Genomic DNA, 25,561 nt, shown 5'->3' on the forward strand with positions numbered 1-25,561 from the left:
GTTATGTTCATAAAATTAATGAATTGTTGTGGGCTTGAGGTTTAGTAACAGAAACCTGCAAGTAAAATACAAGCAACCACATAATTGTACAGTTGGAATTTTAAATGAAAGTTAAGATCAGTGGTGGAAAATACACAATTCTCATTCAAACGTACATTATATTTGTAATAGGCAGCTTTGGCTTCACTTTTGTCATGTCGTCCATCTTCATTTACGTTTTATGGTCTTAAACTCTCAGTTGCAGGTATGAGGACCCTCTACTGGTGCATGCTGGGAGTTGCCATCCTGCTGCTGGTGACCGAGGTTGTCATCAGTCAGCTGTGCAAGTCCATCATCACCCTGGTGGACGCCTTCCACACGTTCTTTATCCTCATGCACATGGTTCTTCATCCTCAAACTGCTCCCTCCTCTGAGGACTCCCTGGAGTCTCCACAGTTCTCCTCCTCAGAAACACCTTCTCCCGCCCTGCCTGCAGAACCATCCACTGAATCTCTACATGGCACCTGTGGGTCATCCAATGCCAGTGCTCAGCCTAACCATGAAGCAGCCCTCGACTGCAGCGTCTCCTTCACCGACAGCAGGTTCCAGCCTGTGGGGGATTTCCTGTCCAGTCTCCTCCTGGCTTTACTGAGTACCTCTTACTCCCTGAAAATCCTCGGATTTTCCTTTGATCCACATCCAGTGCAGAACCTCCTGCTGGTTGTGGTGGTCGCAGCTCTCAGTCTGCTCTATAAGATCCTGGTTCTCAGTGTGAACTGGGTTAAACTGCAGGAGGAGCGGGCGGGAGCCACCAGGCACCCACAGGCCCAATCTCAATTTGAAGTGATCCACAAAGGTAACGTCGCCTACAGATTACACACATCCTGACTCACAGACATTCAGTGCTAGGTCTTAGCTGTAGGTTGAGGCTAAAGACCAGAGGGGGAACCTTTTTTAGTATAGCCATTTTGCTTAGACATGGGTAACTGTGAAAAGAAACCTCTAACTTAGTGCCTTATTAGAATCATAAAGGTATAGGCCTTGCATGATAACAAATTTAGTTGGAAGATCTATTGTCCCACAAGTGATTATGAGATATGATTTGACGATTATATTATTGTTAACATTTTCCTTTTCATAGCACTGATATAATGACATAATCATGCAAGTACAACCTCTCCAAGAGCAAGTAACTTCATTCCCAAGAATATTCAGTCTGACATTTGAATTAGATTTAAAAATATCCTTGATCCAAATAAATTACAACACACACGCAACCACATCATTAAATAAAATCCCTGGCTCTGTTAACAAAAATATATATTTGTTTAATATTGATTAAACAGGATGAGGGGGTTATGATTTACATGAGCTTTTAGCTCCTGAGGTTTAATGTAGTTCAGCCTGAGTACTCTACTCAAGATACATTTATTGTCCCACACACATGCACACACACACGACATGCAAGGGGGGAAATTTTGTTTTCTACTATGACCCGTCTGGTGTACACAGGAGGACACACAGAGCATTGGGCAGCCATGCACGGCGCCCTGGGGAGCAGGTGTTAGGGGAGTAAGGTGCCTTGCTCAGGGGCACTTAGACAGTGGAGTGGGGTAGGCACTTTGACAGTGTGGAACAGATCCAGGTGTTGTCCTTCCAGGTATGTTGTTTGTGTTGTCACTTTTGTTGTCTCTCCCTGGATTCAAACCAGAGACCGCCGTCGGATTTTCTGCCCACAGTCCAACTCTCTGCCACTAGTCCACCGCCTCTCCATTCTTTGTATTGAATTGGGTAAATATTATCTGACATGGTACAAACCAACCGCTGCTGTTGCTCTGATCCAAAATCAGCGGCAAGAATAACATTTTCACGTCCCGTCATGGGAACTCTGGGGTTGATGATTCATCCAACGCACGACAGATGCAAATAGGAAATATCAAAAATAAAACAGATATCTCACGGTGAAAAGGCGAAGTCACACACGTAGAAGACACCAACAAGATGTCAGGAGAGTTTGTGGTGATATGAGCAGACGACCTTATACGGCGTAGACGTCAGATGGACGACATGTCTCTACTTTCCCCCACTATGCAAGAGTGAAGCCAAAATATCTTGGATTCAACCGTACAAACAACAACCGCAGCAGCAGAGGCGATCGGGGGAGGGAACCACAGGTGTTCTGTTTTAACGATTACACACAATTGACCAATCACGACTCAGTCTTACCTGTCAATGGCAACCTTTAACACCATTTTCACAGCATCAAATAAATAATTAAAAACAAACTAATGATAAAAATTACAGATGGAAAATGCATCGCTGGTATAACAGTACTTTTACTTTTTATCTTGGTCCATGTCCCATCCACACACGGAGGAGGCAGGATGTATTACTTGTATTGCGGCCAGTGGTGTAGTGCAGGATATATGACCTATACGCACTTATTTTTCAATTAGCATAGCATCTACCGACTTCTAAATCCACCAAGGACAGCCACGCCCACCTTTGCTCTGCCTCTGATTGGTTAGTTAGGATGCGACTATCATAGTAAGCCAACCCAAGGCCGAGTAGGGGGTAAAAACACATTCTCCCGCCCTTTAACGTTTTAAAAAGCAAGCAACGTTCAGGGAAGTTATTTGTTTATTAGTATTTGCAATGTTTGCTACCTGTAATATTGATACAGTAATATTTTCTAACTGCCCCATGACTAATAATGTTAATTTTATAGTGGTGGCCCATTCTGGCCGATGCAAATCAACTGATCCACGTGAGAGTTGAACGAAGTTCTGGCCCATAGACGATGCTGTAGACTCAAAATGCATCAAGTAGCTGCAGAGGAGTTTCACATGTCACTGTTTATTGCACACAACGTTTATCGTTTGCTGTAGATTGAGACACTTTGGTTCAACTTTAGGGAGCAGTCACCTTCTCTATACACAGTCTATCCATGGTTTAGGGGAAAAACACACACATGACAATGGTGTTGATGCTAAAGCCAGATGTTTACAACTGGAATCTGAACATGTGAGAATAGAATAGAATAGAATAATATCTCTGATCAGTCTTATCAGAGATATTCTTAACTTGATTGATGTGTGATTTCACTGAAATCACCATGACTGGAGTTGACTGGAGTTTGTAGCGGGTCAGTGTGGAGGCATTTCTTTAAAGCAGCTTCTTACTGTGTATCCAGCTGTAAGGTGCATCAAACATGTTTGTTTTTCATTCCTCTTGTTTGATTCCCACAGTCTTGGGTGCAGAAGAATCCAAAGGCCTGGCTGTGCCGGGGCGAGTCTTGGATGATGTTGTCAAAGTCCAGTCTGCTGCACACGACTCGCTCTGCAATGGGGCGCTTGTCCTCTGTAACACAGGAGCCTCCAGCGTCCCTGAAGCAGACTCTCAAACCCCACAGCCAGAAGTCCACCTGCATGCAGCAGCTCCACTGGACAGTGAGAGTGGTTCTGCAGATCTGAAGGCTTGCAAAGTTGAGAGTCTTTCAAAAGACATCACAGAGACATTTAAAGAAAAAAACAGCGTGGGACATCTTGGTGAGAGTTTGGCTTCTTGTTCTGTCTCCTTAGACATTTTACAATCCCCTTCAGACAGGAACTTTCATATATTTCACAATAACCAGACATTTTCCTGGCAGGAAAAGTTCCAGAAAATATCTGGAGCAACTGATTCAGACTTTTGCGTTCTCACACACATCCTTCATAGATATGAATATCAAACATACCTTATTAATATTGTAAAGTGACTCTTCTACATAAAATGTCTTTAGTATATCAGAGAAGAATATGAAAATTACTTGATTAAACTTTCAAAAAATCTTGTGAAATATCTTTAAATTTTTAGGTCTGATTGTGTAAGTACATTAATGAAAGATACCTTTCATATTTTTTTCCACTTCAGATGCTCCAGTCTGGAAGTCTTCACATCCCAGTAAGAGCTCTGCAGCGAGCAGTCAGCGGCCGCTCCGCCGGCTGTCGCCCCTCCTGGTCGTTCAGGGCCTCGCCTCTCCCCTCCTGGCTCTGATGGACAGCGTGCTGCTGCTGCTGCTCACCCCTCAGTGCCTGCACAGCTCCGGAGCCTGCGCCATCCTGCTTTACCTGGATCCTGTTCTCTCCCTGCTGACTGTGGGCGTGCTGATCACCACCGCCATGCCCCAGGTCAGCCTCTGTGTTTATGTCATAGCATTGAGTTGAAATGATGATGAAGCTCCTGTCCAGACTAAGTTATTAGTTCAACCCACTAATTCTTTGCAACCTAGAAAATTCCAGTTGTGGGATATATGAAAAATGCTTCAGATTGCAGTTCAATCTACTTAGTACTTCATTTTTGCAGGGTTTTATTACTATTATTAATGTTTTACAAGGCAGGAAGATAAGGTTGGTAATGTTGACATTTTATTGGAATGTGTTCTCTTTTCCGAATTGTGATATATTTTGAGATGTGAGAAGTTTTTAAAGACACAGTTACTTAAATATTCATACAGTCGTAATAGTTTCTTTACATTATTGTCGTTGCTGGACAATCAAACCTCTGAATTACAGTGGGACGAGGGGTGTGCCTTTAAAGCCATTATACAAATCACCTCTAAATTTATGTTTCAGTTTTTAAAAATGATGATGAAGGTTAAGTGTTCAATTGTTTAACTCCTTCTCGTGTAAATAAAGTAAATTAAATACTGCTTATGATGCGCAGGTGCAATCGCCACCAGGCATTTACACAAAGGACAATCTCCATATAGTACATGTCTGCTCTCAGCACATTGCAACAGCTTTTATAATACCTGTGGTGCTTTAAATAGCTAGGAGAACAAGACTCATGGCTTTTCCATACTTCACCGATCCATCTCTCCTCCAGGTGCACCGGTACGGGGTGTTGCTGCTGCAGGCCCCACCTCCACACCTTTGTGTGTCGGATCTTGGAGAAAGGATTGCAGGCGTCCACGGGGTGCAGGCTGTGCACGACCTCCACGTCTGGCAGTTAACCGAATCTTTCACGGTGGCCTCTGTCCACGTGCTGTGCCACGCCGGGTTTCCAGTGCACAGGTGAACGGGAAAAGTTTCACAATCAATATGTTTTTTTAGATTTGGGGGATTTCAAGAGAAAGTTAATCAAAGTGAAATGGATTGGTTGTAGACATTAGAATATACATTAAGGCTATTTGTGGTCATCTGTTGTCCACCTGGCTGTTGGTGCAAGTTTTTTCTAGAGGCCCTTGAAGCAAAGTTTGAGCAACTGTCATTTTTGGACTCACCCTTAAACCCTTTCCATATAACCTTCACTTTAGAATGACAGATTTGACTTGTCATCAATAGCCACTTTATCATTTTAACAAAGAATAACTTTCTTGTTATTTCACAAACCTCTGATCTCACGACAACAAGAAAAAGTTGTGGAGACCAGAAATGTCGTCAGCCATCAGTCCTTTATCAAGTGTGACCATTTATCCTGTGCATCGTCACAGCTGGTCCCGGCTCCCACTGGGTGAAAGTTGAAGTGAACCCCTGACAGGTTAATCCCAGGGCTGACAAACACAGACAGATAAGCACAGTCATATTAACTATTATTGTGCAGCTTTTAGGAGATATCACTGACGGTGTATTGGTTAACGCAGAATCCTTCACATTTCCTCAGGTGTGCTGATCTGATGTTGGCCGTCACCAAGGTGCTGCAGAGTGTGGGAGTGAGCAGCTGCACGGTGCAGCCAGAGTTTGCTTCAAGCCCTGCAGGAGGTGCAGGGAGCACCCCCTCCCTGCCTCCGCCCGCTCCCTGCAGCCTGGCCTGTGGAAAGGCCTGTTCAGGGAAAATGTGCTGCTCTCTCCTGGAAGAGGAGACCAGCAGTGCGCTGGCGACACCAGCTGGAGGGACGACGGAACAGACACTCGTCATAGAGAACACCTTCAACAATTGTTAGTTTCAACTTAAGAGAGAGTGATAAAAAAACATTGCAAGCTAATTCAAAAGGTTAAAATGTATGATGTTGTTTTCATTACATTAACATGGTGCTAAACCAAAGATTTATATCATATCAAGTGATATTGTGTTAAAATAGAGTAATATGTTCCCTCGTGTGTAACTTGAACGTTTGTTCTCTGGTATGGAAATAAAATGAAATTAAGTGTTTCTTTTCATTATAAAACCATAGAAATATTTCTGAATGCCCAAAGCTAAACTGAAATGTCATAGCAAGAGGAAAGTAGAATAAATACATATGGATAAGTCTTTCAAAATTCACCCAGTTATTTTAATGTTTTACATTCAGAACATATGAAAACTTATAAACTTGCATGTTAGCTAGTTTACCAATAATATATAACATAAGAGGAGAAATGAGGAGTCAGCTAAATAGTTATTCATTGTTACAGAAAATGTAAAACTACATTTACAACTAACATTTCACATTTTCCAGCTTCTCAACAGGAGGCGATGCTGCTTTCCTTCTTATAAAACGAACTGAATAACTTTGAGGTTTTCATTTTGCATTTGACCAAAAATTGAGGTTTGAGTAAATTGTGATGTTTTACAAATTAATGTATATCTATCTATATTGGCCAGATAAATTCAGAACAAAAAAATAGCTGCAAGTAATTCAGAAATGTCTCATCTCAAATACACCCCCATCAAATTATTCCAGAGTAATAATATAATGGTTCAACTGACATTTTCTGTTGTGAGTAATTTCACAATTGAAAGTTCAAGTACATTTATCTGATCATGATTTATATTTCTAGATGGTAACATTTTAATATTTTTACAGTGTGGAATTAGAACTTCCACTGTTGATCTAGATAGTACCTGCACCACAGACTGTAATCAAAAATAATAACGATGGATCGATGTGAACAATAAACTCCATTACCAATACTAAACCATACATCTGTGGAGACGTGTTTGACTATAACCTGACTGTATCTCCTACCTGAGGTGACGCAGCCAGGCTCCTCCTTATTTCCCCCCATACAGCCAATCACACAGCGTCTGCTTTGAATAAAACGACACGGTCTGACATGTCTGTGCTTATTTTGTGTATATTTCACAAACGGATGGTTTCAGCCAGCCGGTTACTGGCCGGCCTGTGGATAAACACTCTGTAAACAATCTTTATTTGATCAATACAAACTAACAGTGGTCGTCGTTGTTGACACCGTAGGTAAAACCAGTGTTGCTTTCTTGAAGTTATTTATAGTTTCCGTGAACATATTGAAAGTGCCCGGATGAGCCTCGGTGGTCCGGGGTGCAGGCTTCAAACCTGTAGCTGCTTAGCGGCAGAGTGGTTCAATTCCACCTTTCGGGCGGTGGAACTACAGCATTGGATTAGATTAGATTTGTATTTCTCCCATTTTCACTTATATTCTCATGATTCATGACTTCCTGTCAACGCTGCCTTAGCCTTTCACAATAAAACATCCCGTCGACACATCTAAAATTTGATCAGAATTCCTTTCAAAGAAAGTCCAACTATGTCTACATGTCTTATGCTCATGAAATTAGTTGTTTGTCGTGATATTGGGATTACTAATAAACGTATACTGGTTATTTCTGTTATTTTTCTTCTTTTATTGTTTTGTCAAGTATTTTACCTGGACAGAATTTAAAATGTTGCTTTTAGCTAGTCAAATTTAATTAATCAATGCATGAAATCGTAATAATATCAAGAAGAAGGGATTTATAAACTTTAATTGGTGGTTTTTTTTTTGTTGTCATAAAATAACTGTGTTGTATTGATCTGTTTATTATATACAAATGTATATAAATTCAAATCGTAGTAATTAAGACGGTTGTGTATAAAATAAATACTAATAAATACAATAGATACAATTTGACCGGCCTGCGAATCTACATCCGGCCATCCCGGAAGTACAAGACAAGCTCGTTTGACAACAGCGTAAGCCAATCAACTGCGACAGTAGCCGGTCTGACATCCAATCACGTCCCTCGTTGTTGAAGACGTGCCCATCGGTGAGAACCGGAACACTCATGTTGTGTCCTTGTGGGATAACGAGGAATAAGAACGTGTGTTGTGTTTAGTGTATGTTTCTGTTTTCTCATCACCAGGTAAGACCGACCTTCTGAATCATCCCTTCATGTTCTATCAGTCTCTCAGAGACACTGTTTGGTTAAATAGACTCAGTCACATCTGTGTTGGTGGCCTGTGCTGGTTAGCATCTTGCTAACATGGAACTCTCCTGTGAGTTTCTGTGAATTATTATTATAAATACTATTAAAGACAAAGCGACCACCAGACCGAGACTATTAATCTGCAGCTTAATGGTTTATTTCAAAGTTGTGTCACAACACAGACAGAACACAAGCTTCACAAATACTGATAAAACTAATATTCAGATACAAAGATTGGCTTTTAACAACCTTTGAATCATCACAGGTAAAATAGTGCACATTTGGAAAGTTTACGGTTTCTCTCTCTATCTAAGATAGTGACCAGAAATATTGCTTTACGCATGAGCTTATTAAAAGGAGAATTTAGATAAGCACGATTATCTCGTCTAGTATATGAAGTTTGGTAAAGTAAACAAGGTCTGAATTAAGTTTACGTGGTTGTTGCCTGATTTACCATTAACAGAGTGTTTAAATTCATTTCAAATTGATCAGGAGCAAAGATTTGATCTTAGTGTTTTGCATCGCCTACATTTGGCCAGCACCTGATTAAAGTTTAATACAACTACTAAATAAATGACATTCATTTCATCCTCTCCTTCTTGTGTCTTTCAGGTTTTATTTTAAAAGAGCCCATCATGCCTCTTCATAAATACCCCCCCAAAATGTGGGAGGCCCTGAAAATGACGCAGGGCATCTACGCTCGTCTCCCTAAACACTACCTGAAGTCCCTGGAGAAGAAGGAGCCCACCCCCGTCCACTTCAGACCACTGGGAGTCCAGTACCGAGCCAACCCAGTCACTGGGCACAAGGAACGGGTGCAGGACGTCCCGATCCCCATCTACTACCCCCCAGAAGCCCAGGACGGCCTGTGGGGAGGGGAAGGCTGGATAAGTGGCTTCAGATACGCCAACAATGACAAAGTGAGATGTGATGCTTTTCTTTGTCATATATAATAGTTCACTGAATTTCTGACTTCTTTTGGTAAATTATATCCAGAATTTAACATTTTATTTTCCTATTTTCAGACTATCTTTAGAGAAAATGATAATCAACTAATCAAGGAAATAATCTGTGGTTTAATCAACATTAAACCTTCTCAAAAAGAAAATATTTTTTCTTTTTCAGTTACAAACTAAAGTTAATATCTTGATCGAAAATAAGAAGTGAGAAGACTTTATCTTTTATTTCCTGCACAAAGCTGCAGTTATTTGACACTTGAAGCTGCAGACATGAAATCATTACACTGAATTTACTTCTCTATATCATCGCTTCCTTTAGATGTCCAATCGCCTGAAGAAAACCTGGAAACCACAGCTGTTCAAAAGAGAGTTGTACAGCGAAATCCTGGATCACACATTCACCATCACCGTCACACCTCGCACTCTAAACCTCATAGATGCTGCCTATGGCTTGGACTTTTATATTCTCAGAGTAAGAGAACGGTACCTCTGAATAAAATAATAATTCACATTTTTTGTCAAACTTTTTATGTGACTCTTATGTCTGTCTCCTTTTAGACACCAAAGGAAGACCTAAACTCCAAAGTGGGAATGAACCTGAAGAGAGCAATGCTGCTTCGCCTGGTGCGCAGAAACACAGAGCTTTACCCCAATGACCCTGTCAAAAGAGAGAAGGTTTACAGTAAATACAAGGTCAGTCGGATGTGTTTTAATCCACTTGTGTTTGGTTTATGTCCCAGGGATAATAATTAACATTTACGTTTTTTATGTAATTCTGTCTGAGCAGCAGTTTGAGATGCCAGAGGAGGAGGTGGAGTGGGTGGGTCTGAGTCTGGAGGAGGCTGTGGAGAAACAGAGGCAGCTGGATCACAAGGTAACAAAGTCTTCAAACTTAGATATCAGGCTCTAAAATCAAAGCAGCTGAGCTAATGCTTTGCTGTGGCAATTCACAATATTTATATGAAATGAAAAGATAGAAAAAGTAGTTGAGCAAAAATTGTTGCATTTATTATAGATCAGAGACAAACAGTGTATTTGGCTTAATTTCTGACTCTTCCAATTCCCTTATCTGACCTTCTCCTTGATAATGAGGTGCTTCTTTATCCCACTGTAATCAGACCACTAAAGAAAGCTCGAAAAATGGGCTGAAATGCTTACATTTTTTTAAATAACAACATTAACATTGTTAATTGTTCTGATCCAATTTTGTTCTGACTCTTGTTGTCAAGGAGCCCGAACCTCTTTTTAAGGCCTGTGTGGACGAGCTGGTGGAGAAGCTGCGCCTCCAACATCTCTCAGAGCCACTCGTCATAGAGAAGAAGTGACGACCGCAACCGTCTGACCACGACAGGAGCACCTCTCCAGACTGAATCAATTAAGCAGGTTGTACTGTCAAGCTTCATGTGAGGGCAGCGGGATTTGGAGTCGCATTGTTATTCCTTCCGAGTGGAGACCTGGACGTCTTCCTGATGTTTCAGTTCGGAGCAACTCAGAGAATGCAGCCACCTTGGACTAAAGCTTATTTATTGTTTCAGATCTCCTTTTCCACTTGCATTTAAGACCCATACGTGAGACATTCAGGAGTAAAGAGAACAGCCACAATCAGTGTAAATACTCCCGGACCAGATGAGATAAATAAACTTGTATGGGAGATGGCAAAAATAAATATAATCCCTGTTTTCTTAAAACTTGTTTCTGCTCCTCTGTTCTCCAATAGTTTTTAGAAAACTTCACTGATTGTTTTATTATTATGCCTGAGTTGAGATGTAAACAAAATAATAGTACTTAGATATTTTGGCTAAGGGCCTTAATCAATTGAAGTTTGCAAGGCTAATATAAAGCTGGGGCAAGCAGCTTGTTAGCTTAGTTTAGCATAAAGACTGGAAATAAAGGTAACCCGTCTGTCCAACGCTAATAAATATCTGCCACCAAGCCCATCTGAAGCTCACGAATTAGCATGTTATATCATGTTGTATGATCTATAGATTTAAATATATTTCACAAAAAGGTTTTACTCTGAAAATCTGTGTGGCCTCAGTGTTTCCAGCCTTAATGCTAAGCTAAACTAATCCCCTGGATAATGTGGCATTTAACAGACAAATACTTAATTTGTAAGTAATATTTTGACACATCAGCAATAATATAATAATATATACAGTATGCAAATATGACAAGAGCATTTCCATGCAGGAGTACTTAAAAGTGTGCTAACAGTATTTAAGTGTAATATAGTACTTTTACAATAGCACATCGTGAATAGTACAAGCTGAACATGTCTTATCACCGTAGAGAGGCTGTGAAGTAAGGTCTTATTTCTGGGATATCCACCAGATGGTGCTAAAGTGATTAAAATGAAAAGAATATAAGAAATGATTTAAGAGATAAGATGATGGAGTCAGCTACATTAACATCAAGTAACAACAAAATAACTTATAATTAAAGAGAAACAAATTTTAAGCCATGAGAAGTCATGTGTTGCCTTCCAAAAGTCTGCTGGATGTGTTACATCACCACAAGCTTTGAAAATAATGTTAATTTCTCTTAGAGACGATGAATAGAACAACAATCCAAACAAACAGTGGTGAAATAAAATCATACTTCTGCCCTAATACGGCAAAGATCCTCACATGCTGTTGGAGTCAATGAGTAGAGGAAGGAAAGAAGCAGAGAAGAAACGTTTCTCGCCTGGTTTCACTTTCATCACTTCCTATCTGATCACTGTCAGTTGTATTGGTGTTTTGCCGTTGTGGTTACAGAATGGTATTGTGGTTCACTGTGGAATCCTCACCGGGCCGGGGACTCCCGTGGGTGTTGTAGTTTTGCAACAGAGATAAAATTATTCCAGGCAACTGTGAGAAGAAAAAGTCACACCTTACATAGATGAAACCGCAGGTTGGAATTACCCTTTGTTGGTGCACATGTTTCCATGTTGTCCAAATTAAAACAACAAATCTTTTGGTGTTTTGGAAAAAGAACATTTGACTGGTTCAAAGTCACTGAGTTAAATGAGGCTTAAGACTTCATGATAATCAGGCTAATTTTTTTAGGTAAAATCAGGTCATGACAATAAGATAAGATACGAAAAAGGTAAGGTAAGATAAAATATGATACAATATGATATGAAATGACAATATACGATCAGATAAGATATGATAAGATATGATAAGCCTTTATAAGTCCCACAATGGGGAGATTTACCGCAGCAAAGAAGCCCGTCGCTCAAAGAAATAAATAAGTAAACATGCTGAATAAACACAAGGAGACAAAAATTGAAAATACAAAGTTCAAGGAGTTGGTATGAAATCCTATTAATTCATGTGAAATCTCCATCCACCACTTTGAATAGAATGTGAGCTTTGTCTGTCACATTTCAAAATTATTTGTGATTTCAGGGGGAGGAATCAAAAAGAGGTGACATCACGGCTGCAGCTACTTCTGACCCGACCAAATATAGTTTTTATGATCTAATACATTGAACTCAATTAAAAATTAAGGGTTGATTAACACAGTGACACAAACACAGACTTGAGGAGTCTTGATTTATTAGCTACTCGTCAGTCTTTAGCAAAGATGATAAGCATGTGTTAAACATGATAGTGTGGACAAGTTTGAACATGTCAGAGCAAGCCGGGTGTAATGGTACCACTTCACAGGAAGTGTGTGTGCGTGTGTTTAAAGCTCAAGGGCCTTGGAAAGCAGCCCAGTGCGGACTTTCCCACTAATAATATGAGCCATCTGGGTTTAGGTCAACCAACAGAGCGGGGGCGGAGCCAGAAGAGGTAGCACCTGCTCTGTTCAACACTCCCAATATGAGAACAATCAAATATAATTACCCTTCTACTACGTCACCACTGTTGTGACGCACATCTACCTTTGTTCACTGCTATAATTAGAACATGTAACAAGCTTGAGGACTAGTCATTGGATTTCCCCTTCATTAATATGTAATTGCACATCATAGCTTTATTAATAATAGTTTGTATTTATCACTATGGTGGCATGTACTGTGTTTCCTGTTTTTGGCACACCTAAATCTACCTCTGCTGTTATTATTGTCTCTAAATTCTACACAATGAACCTTTAAGAAAAATGTTTGAGTACCTCCTCCACCACTGATTATTCATCTGAATTAATAACGAAAGATCAAATAAATGTATTTTTGTTAAATGTAATTGCTTTACTATGCTCAAAATTTGCGTATTTGAAAGAAAGTCAAAGGAAAAATTTGCCCTTTTAAAATTAAGGTTCGTAAAATTGCGGGGCTGAATTTCCAATATGTCTCAATCTGTAAAATTCTGAATGCTTAGCTTACAAATTTCCCTAAACGTTTGGCCTCAACAAAGGCCGGGTGATTCAGCAGAGACCACACAATGAAAAGGAGAAATGAGATTTTTTTTTTTTCAGACTGGATTAGTGTCAGATGTGATGGGAACTATTTTGAGAACAAAAATGGTTCAAGTTAAAAAGCTCTGACCAGACAGACCAAGGTTTCCAAATACCATAAACAAAGGGCACTTCTTATCCCGAGCGTTTCTCCGGTGACGCCACTGACATTTAAATGTTAAAGGGACCAAACCTCCTACTTCACATTGTTGTTGTTTCTATGAATCATTGTTTTTACAAGTGAACGTGCAGGTTAGGAATGTGTGTGGGCGTTCACGGGAAGACAGGTCACACTCAAGAAAGTCCAAAAATAAAATCATCACAAGAGCAGTCGTCAGTTTCTGAGGAAGTAATGACACGACAGAAATAACACGTTAACATTTAATTTTTTCTTTGAGATATTTACAATGAAGTGCTACAGCGAGGGGGGGGGGGGCGGAGTTGGACACGAGACAAGGTGCGAGTGGAACTTAGAAATTGCGCAAGAGTGAAACTGCATAGTAAGATTAAACAGCACGGACAGAAATATGAAAACAAGGACTGGTTTCTAGTGTTTCTTAAGAGGATTAAATGTTTAAAAACACAAGAATATTGTGAAGAACTTCAGACGTGAGTTGTTAGAATTTTCCAATTCTGTAAAGAATTGTTACAACAGTCAAATATGTCATCATCTGGACTAGTCTTGTTATTGCTAATCTAATTCCCTTCTCTGTCTAATTAAAAAGACTTTACGGTGGTACGTAATAATGTGTGATCTACTGAGCGGCCACATTGCTTTCATATTGTTTCCATACAAGCCAGTAGCCAGTCCCATTTACCTTTAGCCTCAGCGTCAACCCTCAAGTTCAGCCTGCATCGTTCATTACAAGGCCAAAACACTTGTTGACGCTGAGGTGCACAACTGAAGTTATGTCCCTAACATCCGCTGGTAGTTGGTAACTTTATTTGTGCAGAAAACCTTCAAAAGTACAAGGGACATTCACCATCTTAACCTCTATTCTACAAACTGTTGTATATTGTGGATTTTGCCTCAGCGTGTATATATTTATATATATATATGCAAGTTTGTTGTCTGTTTGTTTTCATTTTAACTTCCACCTGCCGGGAACTGTAGATGAAAATACGATTTTATCTCTGGATCATATGAACCATTGTGCTCATGCTAATTAACTGACCCTATCAAATAAATAGTAAAAAAAAAAGTAAAGATAAAATAAAAACCTTTCAAACATCTGGAAAGATGTCGGCTTGTGTTTGGTTAAAAATAACTGATCTCACCAATTATATATCTCGACAGTTTTTTTTAAGAGGGAAATTTGATAGTTCTCTTTTTCAGCTCCACTCTTACTGGGAGAATCTCTTACTTCAATGGTAGCAGCATTTATCGACAACTATTTAAGAATGTTAAGCTGCTCCTGATCTTTAAAGCCTTGACCAGCAAGGCTCTCAGGGAACGATAAAGATGGAGGGATAGGGGGAGATTGAATTGAAACAAAATTTACCCTCCAGACACATAACAGTGTTACGCAGCCGCAGCAAGTCAGGCATTTGACTTCATCTTGGATTTGGACCACATCAACTTTTCTGGCTCTAACTCACAGGCTGTTTATAATGCTGGACAACTTGACGTCTTGATCACCATTTGGTGGCTGGCTGCTGTAGAGTCTTAAACCCCGCCTCCACCATAGCTAGTGGATGCGACATCTAAAAAGCCTAAGTGCAGAAATATTTTCATCATAAATGGTTTCTGTCATTTTAGGTAGTTGCTGACCCTGGTCTCTTAGCTAGCAGCTGTTGTGAGGTTGAATTCTGCATTTCGCAATGATAAAGTGTGTGTGCATCTGTGGGAGACTTGCTATTATTCGACAATTTGCGATAGTTCCTGCTTACAGCGGCCTCTGCATGCCCAGTATACATTAGTGGTCGAGTGATATACGTTCTAAGCCGTGTTAGTATGGAAAGGGATTAAAACTAATCCGAAGTCAAACGCTAGTGTGGGCAGAAACAAATTTAGTTTGAAAAACGGCGTAGTCTGAAACCAAGTAATTTAGTTGTAGTCTGACTTTTGACTTTGGATGTTGTGACTGCGGCTCCGTTACCCAATCACCACAGAGCAAGATGGCCCCGTTTCCCTATATGGGATATTTCGTCTTCATTTCTGGATAGTGGGATGAGGTGGAGATGCGTCGTCCATCTTTATTTTCCGTCTATTCTCTAAATCTAGAAAGGTTAAAGATATAGGTTTCCTTTTGAGAAGTGCTTTTACTTAATTTCTTGCAGAGTTATGTCTTCATTAAAGAGTTTATCGTGGCTGATTTGAGCAGAGCATGGCTAGCATTTTCACATTGCCTTCACTTTATGCTAAGCTAAGCTAACTGTGTACCTCTACACTTGGCAGGAAAGAGAATCTGCACAGTTGCCCGAAAAGAACTGGTCCTTTAAAGAAAGGGCACAGATAACATTGATGACGCGACATGGTCCCCGCCTCATAGCGCCTCTTCTTTCTTCACCTGAACCTCGCTGGCACTGAGTCCGTCCTGTGGCTCTGACTGCACACACTGGTTCTCATTGACCAGCATGTTGAATTGCAGGTCACTGTACTGGGAAAAGTCCTGGGTGTGCGAGCCAAAGTTCTGGTTAAAGTTCACGTCCATGTTGGTAAATGTGGAGTTGCTGTCGGGCTCCGTCTCAAAGTCAATCATTTCCCATAATGCAGGCATTTCTAGCAACTGATTGAAAAAGGTCGCCTCATCTGTGCAGTTGTTTGAGTCCTGGGGCGCGTTGTAACAAACCGGCCCGACAGCAGCGACTGCAGGCTGGCCGGCACAAGGCCACTTGTCTGGAGGCATTGTGGTGTGAGGCTGCGTGAAGTGGAAGGGCTGCTCTGCTGCAGGTGCACACTCTGCTGCAGGAGAAGAAACAGATTGGGTTACAGAGAAAATAAATACCTGTGAGAAATACAGGCAACTGGCAGTTAGGAGGTAGAGGGACACGATTCTCCTTATTTGAATCTTGATATTATTTAAATCTTCTGCTCAAATAAGGTTAATTTAATTACCTTTCTGTATTAAATTTCAGAAGACAAGAAAGAACTCACCTGTTAAACACGTCTTCTCTCTGAAACTGATGTCTGACTTTATCCTGCACTTCCTCTTCACCTCATATGGATCTGAAATGGAAAAACAGCTTGGTAACTTACATTAATTCATAACATTTACATTAAACCTTATAGCCGACACAGCGAGTAGGAGCGTAGAACAATCCCAAAGAACAGACACGTCAGTGTTTTTCCCTCTGACTGACCTGGGTTGTGTGGCAGGTACGTGAAGGTCACTGACTCGCTCTCCATCTGGTCTGAGATGCGACGCAGTGAGACGCTGACCTCCACCTCCTCCGTGAGGTTCTGGTCCTGGTACGGTGGTGTCTTGAACACGATAGCGATCTGCCGGTGCACGTCTGTCTGGGCGAACTCCCCGTTCGCCTTCCACGAACCGCGCCGGAATATGATCTCAATGTCATCTGCGGACACATCATTTTTCATGTTAATATTGAAGAGATTATCTCATTGCGTCCTTTAAGAAATTGTGTTAGCAAGAATGGTCAATTGGACAATCCGAAAACAGATGTGATGCCTCTGACATCACCTTCTGTTCCCCAGAACACAAATAAAAATAACAATTCCTCTCACCTTTCTGCACTTTGTCACACAACATGTAGATCTCAGTCTTTCCAGTGCAGGAGCCTCTGTACAGGTTCAAAAAGGTGATCTTCAGCTGGGACGTAGTCGTGGCCTCTGTGAAACAAAATATTTACAAATAAAAACAATGCTTAGGATTCAGGGAAAACCGTTTTGGCTCCGCTGGTTAAACTGTGGTGAATAGTGTTTGTGTGTCTGCCGTTGTCTCACTCTTGTCATAGATTGTAGTGGACACCACAGGGTTGAGACTGTCCTTCCTGCCGTCCTGCCACTCGAGCTCACACTGGAAACACAGACGCACGGCGTTCATGTCCAGGTCTTCGATGCCTTTTGTGTCACCAGCTGAGGGAGGAGAAGACGCACCAGACAGATACGATGAGTCACAGTGAAGTTTATCACTGAGTCACAAAAGAAACTGTTTGTGGTCGGAGGCTTCGGTGTAACATCCCACTCACTTTGAAAGGGGTCGATATTCTGGCTTCTTCTTTTCTGAAGTGAAGAGTCAAGTTCTCTCCTCCTCACACACTGGATACCAAGGTTGGCAAAGCTGCGTCATCAAATTTAAACACATTGTGTGAGGACTTTTTATCTGCTGCGATTTAGAAGAGACACGATGTAAAGAGAAAAACGGATTTGACACTCTGGGAGAAAGATAGACATGAGATGGGTGGTCACCTGTGTCGCCGGCTGCTGTGAGGGTTCAACGAGACCTCACAAATCCCTGAACCAATCGGGCAGTCTTTACCCACAAGGCAGTGGGGGTGAGGCCGATGGGGGAGGTCTTTGGTCACCAGGGAAACGGTGACTGTGACCCTCTTTATGTATTCAATGGGACCTTGGATCTGAAAGAGGGAACAAGACAGGGAAATAAAAGAGAGAAAGTATAAAGAAATGTGGTCAAGACAAATCTTTTTATATGATATTCAGGTTTCTCGCAATATTTAAGAAAGAGATAAAAAAAAAACGTTTATCTCCTTAATTAATTTTAATCTGTAATATTACAAAAGGCTGTGTAAAAAAATAAATCACAATTTTCAAATACACTGGTGTGAAACCTAAATATATTTCATTCAACTGTCGTTTTTGGCAGAGAAGAGCAGAAAAGAGCACAATTTGACAATTCAGCTTTGAAAATTGATTTGAATTTTTCAAAGCCCTTTCTATTCTTTGTCATATTAAGTGTGTGTATTTGTTCAGATTACATTTTCTCCTGTGTGTTAGCACTGACCCGTTAATAAACATGTTTCTGTCTATCCTGTAGATAATAACCACTTCTTGGGATTTTCTTCAAATAAAATGGAAAAATGCAAAGAAAAAAAATGTAATCTGCCGCATAACCCTAAATTTTCAATTTCAAAAATGTGAATGTCAGATAAACCAATTTCTGAGATTTCAGCCGTTAAAACCCCTACACAAGGTCTAGGGTGTTACATGTGTAGGGGGGGTTTGTTAGTATAATGGCAGAGTATTAACTGCCAGTCGTTGGCCACATTTCAGGTGGGATTCCTGGGGACTTTCTAATTCACTACATCAACCCACATCCCTTCAGCTCCACCCAACGTCACTGTCTGCACAGTGGAGCAGCAGGGGGGGTGTAAGTGTACACACCAAACAAAATCTTCTGTGGGTGAAACCCGCAGCTCCCTCAGAGCCAGTGAATCCCCTTTAGGGTCAAAAACCATTACCACATTTAACGCAGCATAAAGAGAGATGTTTTCGAGGGTGACTGTACCTCAATCGCAGGCTGAGTCTTGTTGGTGTCGGTGCTGGACACCCCCAGGATGCTGCCGGCGGAGCGTCCCTCACACTCATACCGGAACCTCATGCCTCGGTCCTTGGGCTCCTCCACCACCACCAGCCTGGGCTTCTCAAGGATCCGGTCCAGCATGTCGGTGTCGTCCTGGTTCTTGGCGTGACATTGGCGAGAGGAGCAGGCCGGAGAGGTGACGGCCCGGGAGGGAGGAGCTGACGCCATCACACTGGGATTGTTCAGCCGCGGCAGGGACTGAGGGAAGGGGCAGGTTGGCTGGGGAAACAAAAACAACAACACAACTTTATCCATGCTGGGCACAAACAGATGAAGACCAAATAATATTCAATCAGAGAACAGATAAAACTCAATAAAAGTTTAAGACCAAGAACAGACACAATTTAGAAGAGAGAATTTCACCACAGAGATACTGAGCTCTCACTTCTGCTGGAAATATCATCAATTAGTCAAGAACAGGTGAAGTTTATGTAGAAAGTTGATTAGAGCTAAAATAGATTAATTGTTTTAGTCATTTTTAAAGAAAATAAATATAAATGCAGGTTCCAGCATCTACTGAAGTAAGATTTCCTGCTTTTCTTTTTCTTTATCTTAATACAATTTTGGTTTGGGATTATTTGGACGTTTGATTTCCTTTTCCTAATATCACCATCAGCATCGTCCCCAATAATCCATATCTGTCTGAATTAAGTTCAACCAGAGTGAAATCATCCTGTTCACATCTCCTTGAGGCCCAAAGAGACAAATAATCCAATATTTCGTAAACTTTTTTCTTTACTTTCCCATTAATCATATCACAATCTGGGCCATAGCCTGGAAACCACTAAACTACATATGAAGTAGTTGAAACCAGCCACAATGGTTAAATGGTGCATATATAAGTTGGAGCCGATAACACTATTGCTGATAAGGTTGACGATATTAAAACTGAGTACATCCTACAGGCTTCCCCACACCAATAGAAAACTTACAAACAGAGAAACAGATCAGTCACAGAAAGGTTTTTAAACAGACAAGCAGATGTCTGTCGTCCATCGTATCAGATCTACAGAGTGTAGGAGAAGTTTTCTGCATTGAAGCAGCACAACAGAGCTTTTCCTTCATACATGTGCTTTGTATCTGAGCGTAGCATAAACCATGTGCTCGTTGGCCTTTCCGTTACACCGCAGACTTTTTTACATCCCCACAGAAACTTTTACTTTCTCTCTCTGCAAATCATCTGCACCTCTAGTCACGTATTCCTTTCCTGTAGAGCTTCTAGAGGCCTGAGAGTAAAACAAACTAAATCTCACACACACCAGAGTTCTCATCTGTTCTAGCATCGGTTTAACAAAAGATGAAGATCAAACCTGCAGGGAACAAAGACGTACAAGAAGCTGACTCCTCTCACACTCGTGCAGCAGTGAAACCCGGCCGGGGGCTCATTAAAGCGTCGCTGCAGAGATCTGGATGATGCCTCTGCATGAGATCATGTTTCACTGTTTCCTGTCAGGCCACAGATGTATGTGCTGCTTCGTTAGCGTGATAATCGGGACATACCTGTTCTTCTTAAAAAACACGGAAGCTAAACAAAAGCCTGGCAAACTGACCCAGCGAACAGGAAATAGGGAGAGAGAACCTGACGTACTCAGACCAATCGGAGGAGGAGAGCGGAGCGAAGAATGCGACCTCTAACCCCCGGTGGGCTTGGCGAGTATAAGGGAGGAGGGCAAACTGAAAGTAGGAGTCAGATTACAGTTCTTCCATGTTGTCCCAGCCACTCCTGCTCCTTCTTCTTCGCCCTCAGCCTCCTCCCACAGAGCAGCATGCTTGGGAGGCGTGGCAGCTTCTCACAGGCCACAGTGACTAAGAGCTTTGTAACAAAGTGTCCCCCAAAACGTATCCGTCACACACGTACTAATCGTTTGCCTGTAAAGAGTTGGGCTGGTGGGCTAGGTTACATGTGTTTGTTTATGTGTGTGAAGGCTACAGTTACAGCTTCTCATCAGATTACCACACCTCTGACCTCCCTCATGTCTGGAAACCACGTGCTTTACAGTCAGAGCCTGAGCTGCCTGAGCACGGCTCTGCACAACAACAACAGAGCACAACCACCTGTGGGCTGCACATGCGCCACGCCGCGGTTCAATCTTTAATCTTTCTGAAATCCCTGTTTACAAAACCAGGGATCCAAACAGAAGCTTCCTCTGAGCGTAATATGATCATATCCAGACAGAACGTTTTTGAGAGTATACAAAAATATAACTGACTTAAACACTGATACTTGAACATTGAAAACTCCACCTTTAAATTGATAGAGATGTTCTCATACCATTTTTCCGTTGCTGTTACCTGGACTTTGCACATAAGCCAATACCGAAAACAGATGACAGCTAGCATTGCTGCATGGCCTATTGCTAGTGATGAAATTTGCCACAGTCACCCCTCGGAACAGAGGTCTTGCTTACGGGACATGTCGCTGTTTTAGTTGTGGGACTTTCCAGCGTGAAATATTACCAAACTGCTGACAGTTCAGTTAGCTCTGGCTAACGCTATGCTATCAGAAATAACCCTTTAAAGACATGGCAGCAGATTGGCACGTAGACTTGTGGACTCGCCAATGTCCGACCTGGCATTGGAGAAAATACCGGAATCAAGTTATTAAAATTACATCTGTAATTCATTCTTGAGCCGAAATCTATAATAAGCAACACTTTAACAGTTCATTTCAAATCATCTTTTCGAAAAGGAACTATTTTGTATAAGGTATTGAGTTTTTGTAATGTCCTCTAAGTTTAAAGCAATTACAATTAGAATGCAGTCTAATATCTTTAACATGATCAGTGTCAACTAACAAGGAATAAAAGGCCCAACATTATTTACGACCTGGACAAGAGGCTTAATGGATGAATGAAGGATTACAGATTTCTCAAGGTCGTGGGTCTCAAGGTCGTGGGTCTGTTCCAACCAGTTATTTGCTCAAAATATAAAGTACTTTCCACGACCTGCAGACTGTATTGAACTGTGTCTTGTGTTTTAACCATACTGGACAACTCTTCTTTAAAACACACCACCCACACCTGAATGAAACCTTCCTGTTGGGTGTAGCAAAAGCCAACAATCAGGAAACCACCAGCTGAGGATGAAACTAGAGGAGCCCAGACACAACAACTCAAATGACAAAACTTATGCAAACACACCGCCACTGTTCAGAATGCAGCCAAGCATGACATCGTGAACCCACTTACCGGGTGTCCAGTGCCTCTGGCCACCAGCACCGGCTGTGACCCCAGCGAGGAGCTCTGTCGGTTCATCCTGAGGGGCTGGCTGCGCAGCACCTGGGGGGGGAGTTCAGCGGGAGGGGGGCAAGGACGAGGGAGGCCGACAGCTGACTGCTCACCATCCTGTGTGATGATTTCCTCAATGAGCTCTAAAGGAAAATAAATATTGTTGTTGAATGAAAAGAACCTCAGATGATAAATCACACAAGGTATAATCACAAGGCTGAGAACACTTGTCATGTAACCCCAATAAACTTTGTCTACATAAAAGCAATTTCTATGTTACTATATGAGTTTGGCTAAACATCTAGATATATAACGACAGGTAATCCATTATTCCTTAATAGTTTCCTGAAAAATTCCTAGAAGAAACCATGTTGGTTCTAATGTTTTTTAATCAAATCATATGGTTTCTTTCCAGGAAACTTTTCAGGAGATCTTTTGGAAATAAACTAGGATTCATGGACCAGTAAGAAAAAGTGATAAACCATCATAACAAACCAAATTGACTTTTTATAGGATTTTTACAGGTGGATTAATGGGATCTCAATAACAAACCTAAATTTTTGCTTTTTAATCCCTTTTGTTGAGTAGTATCTTGTTTAAACTATGACCTAATACCGAAAAGTGCAAATACTGCTCTGTTAAAATACTCTGTTAAAATAAATGTTGCAAAAAAGCATTCACAATGTTAAAGCGCTTGTCCTGAAGTAACTATTTCATTCTTGTAGTTTAGTGCATTGGTTCCCAGGCTTGGGGGTCAGGCCCCATCAAAGGGTCACCAGTTAATTCAGAGGGGTCATCAAACAGTTCAAGTTAAAAAACAAATATAAGTTCATTCATTTGGCGTTTTAACTAATCTTTGATGACCCTGTTACATTTTCTTAAGTTCTTAAAACAAAGCCATTTCCTTCTGATATGTGAAGTAGACGTGTGAAGTGGCATGAAATGGAAACACTGGGACAACTCTGTTTACCCGAGCACTTCAAATCTCACGGTGTAAATCGAGCAGATGAACTTTGTGACTTTCCACCACCGTCGAGACCACCAGTGAAGTCAACAAGAGCCTTGTTGCCATGGTTCCATGCATTTGAATTCTAAATGGAGCCTGTTATTCAAGTGTGACCAACACTTTTTGCTGCAGTAGTCATACAGAGTAATCACAACAGGAACCAGTAGTGTATTAAGTTATAAGCCAAACATAATTTATTCAATACATAATCACCCATAAGTTATATTTTAAGAACATGAGGGTTTTTCCTGTTAGTCTCATACTAAACTTGACTGTGACCAAATATTTCCAAGTAGGGCTGGGCAATAAAAACATAATGATTTTAATCGATGGCGATATAATTTTTTTTAAATATTTGTTGCTTACACATTGTGTCAGCACAGTGATCAGGAGTCACACATCGTTGATCTACCTCGTATTTGTGCAAAGTTTCTGCAAACTTGGGTGAATGGGTTTCTGACATTTTATAGGTTCACCCTGAGGATCACCCAACGAGTCAAATTGTAATGAATGGATAAGGTGATTTTAGCTTTAAATGCAAGAATGAAATTAATTTTTGAAGCTACTGTGTTTTGTATTTTGTGGATTTGTTGTCTGAACTTCTGCAGCTGTTGTGTAAGAAAGCAGAAACAGCGATGATCGTTCACTTCTCTCTCAGCAGGAGTCACCTCAGGTCACAGGTCTGACTCACACATGTAAAACGTGAACAAATACAAGAGTGTAAACTCACCGAAGTCTGACAGGCCTCGGTCTGCAGGACAAACACAGAAAACAAACTGTCAGTGAATACAACATGTGACTGCTGGAGCGGAGCGGGGACAGAGGGAGAGAAGGAGCCGGGGAGGAGAGCTCTGATCCCGGGGAATGGGTGTTGGCTTCTCCGCTCTGACACATCACATGTCTGAGGATGATGTCACCTCTCTCTCTCTCTCTACACACACACACACGCGCGCACGGAGGCACACACACGCATATGTACACTTACCAGAGGAGCCAGTGAAGATGTCCATGTCTTTCATCGCATGTGATCGGTCCTTTAAAAAACATAAACTCTGCCGTCGTGTTCGTTGGCTTTCTTCCCACAAATGGTCGCCTCTCTTCGGTTAAATCTTCTACTCACGTCTCCTCGGAGGAGGAAGCAGCTCTGGAGGATCGCAGCAGCCTGTGACTCTGTGTTAAACCCACTTGAAAACACTGGATGATGAAGTCTGACCTCCACAGCACCGAGTGCACACGGCAGCAGGCCGGGCTGTGATTGGCTGGTTCAGGATGTGGAAATCCCCTCGACGTCATCACGTCAACTCTCTGACGGGAACCCCCCCTCTCACCCCACAACCTGCTTGCAGCTTCACCACCAGGACACGTGTTGTTTTTAACTCATTTGAATAATCAACATTTTACATGTAATTGTTTTCTAAAGCAAACAACCATGTGTCCTGAACATGCAAATATATCTGCAGCTATTTAAATGAGCCTGCATCCACAAATACCTACTGTACATCATGCCAGAGCCAGGTGTTTGCTCAGCTATAGAGAAGTGAGGGATTTCTCCTGGTTGCATCATGTCACCGTCTTGGTGTGACCATGTTTCTTCACTGAAAAATAAGTGGGAATTTCTGGTTTTATGATTAATTGCAGATCTGAACTCGCACCAATAAACTTCCTGCTCGATTTTTTAACTGCTCTTGACAAACCGGGTTCCAGACTTTTCCACGTTTGGGGAAGTTATGTGGTGCTGCAGTGCCCCCTGCTGTTCCCATGCAGAACAGACGATTTGAGGGAAATGGAAAGTAAAAATTGAAGTGTTTCTTAGAAACAGTAAAAATCCTCCTTTTGGCCACATCTAGGGGCGTGGCACTACAGCTACATGTTGTGATTCAGCATTTTCTATTTTTATAAAATTCCTACTAAGGATGAGTCAAGTAATCAGGGAATCCTTGATCATATGTCACTGGTTTTCAAGCAGTGGATGATCTGTCTAGAATAGGACTATAAATGGTAAGAGAAATCTGCATCTGTGTAGGTGAGAGCAAACACTAACATTTGGCCCTGCGTCCCTCGACACCTCAAGACCAAACTATACTGCAACTAGTTTACTATAAAAACGTACATTACACACTATTTAGTATTTTTTCTGAAAAGGGTTAAACAATTACAGACACATCTACTGTATTAAGTATATTGTAGCAGCAACAAACTTCCTGAATTCAGTGACCTATAATCAGCAGTTGAAACTAACAAGCTTCAATTGCAGAACAATAAACTATTATGTAAATCAACTATTCGGTACTCTATTTCCAAAGAAGAATATTAAATATGTCTTTTTATCAGCTCATTGTAATAGAGTTTGCATCTCATTTGTTATTTCTTTGTAAA

At 41.2% G+C, this 25,561-nt stretch overlaps 3 protein-coding genes and 1 non-coding gene across 6 annotated transcripts; 3 read left to right on the forward strand and 1 right to left on the reverse strand.

The window, feature by feature from the left end:
* The first annotated feature begins 246 nt into the window (after nucleotides 1-246).
* LOC133952111 (proton-coupled zinc antiporter SLC30A1) lies at nucleotides 247-6,184 on the forward strand. The gene is made up of 5 exons (XM_062386400.1): nucleotides 247-835; nucleotides 3,228-3,527; nucleotides 3,892-4,148; nucleotides 4,846-5,033; nucleotides 5,623-6,184. The coding sequence occupies exons 1-5, from the start codon at nucleotides 247-249 to the stop codon at nucleotides 5,900-5,902; spliced, it is 1,614 nt and encodes a 537-aa protein (XP_062242384.1). The 3' UTR covers nucleotides 5,903-6,184.
* A 1,012-nt stretch (nucleotides 6,185-7,196) lies between these two features.
* Nucleotides 7,197-7,283, forward strand: trnastop-uca (transfer RNA opal suppressor (anticodon UCA)). Its single transcript has one exon. It is a non-coding gene; the product is annotated as a tRNA-Sec (tRNA).
* A 619-nt stretch (nucleotides 7,284-7,902) lies between these two features.
* On the forward strand, nucleotides 7,903-11,153 carry mrpl28 (mitochondrial ribosomal protein L28). The gene is made up of 6 exons (XM_062386799.1): nucleotides 7,903-8,043; nucleotides 8,719-9,026; nucleotides 9,385-9,537; nucleotides 9,624-9,758; nucleotides 9,853-9,939; nucleotides 10,295-11,153. Exons 2-6 carry the CDS (start codon nucleotides 8,742-8,744, stop codon nucleotides 10,388-10,390), a joined length of 756 nt encoding a protein of 251 aa, XP_062242783.1. The 5' UTR covers nucleotides 7,903-8,043; nucleotides 8,719-8,741; the 3' UTR covers nucleotides 10,391-11,153.
* A 2,662-nt stretch (nucleotides 11,154-13,815) lies between these two features.
* relb (v-rel avian reticuloendotheliosis viral oncogene homolog B) lies at nucleotides 13,816-24,391 on the reverse strand. Of its 3 annotated transcripts, none has more exons than XM_062385910.1 (11): nucleotides 24,171-24,391; nucleotides 23,916-23,936; nucleotides 22,141-22,322; nucleotides 18,878-19,171; nucleotides 17,821-17,987; nucleotides 17,601-17,692; nucleotides 17,356-17,487; nucleotides 17,137-17,241; nucleotides 16,752-16,967; nucleotides 16,546-16,617; nucleotides 13,816-16,350 (listed from the first exon to the last, which is right to left on the reverse strand). In XM_062385910.1, exons 1-11 carry the CDS (start codon nucleotides 24,202-24,204, stop codon nucleotides 15,935-15,937), a joined length of 1,731 nt encoding a protein of 576 aa, XP_062241894.1. In that variant the 5' UTR covers nucleotides 24,205-24,391; the 3' UTR covers nucleotides 13,816-15,934. The 3 variants fall into 3 exon arrangements, with proteins under 3 accessions (XP_062241894.1, XP_062241893.1, XP_062241895.1); XM_062385909.1 differs by having other exon boundaries at nucleotides 13,816-16,353; XM_062385911.1 differs by lacking the exons at nucleotides 22,141-22,322; nucleotides 23,916-23,936; nucleotides 24,171-24,391 and adding an exon at nucleotides 20,263-20,630 and having other exon boundaries at nucleotides 13,816-16,353.
* Between the last annotated feature and the right edge of the window lie 1,170 nt (nucleotides 24,392-25,561).

Source organism: Platichthys flesus, chromosome 4 (assembly GCF_949316205.1).
Source record: "Platichthys flesus chromosome 4, fPlaFle2.1, whole genome shotgun sequence".
Taxonomy (NCBI): domain Eukaryota; kingdom Metazoa; phylum Chordata; class Actinopteri; order Pleuronectiformes; family Pleuronectidae; genus Platichthys; species Platichthys flesus.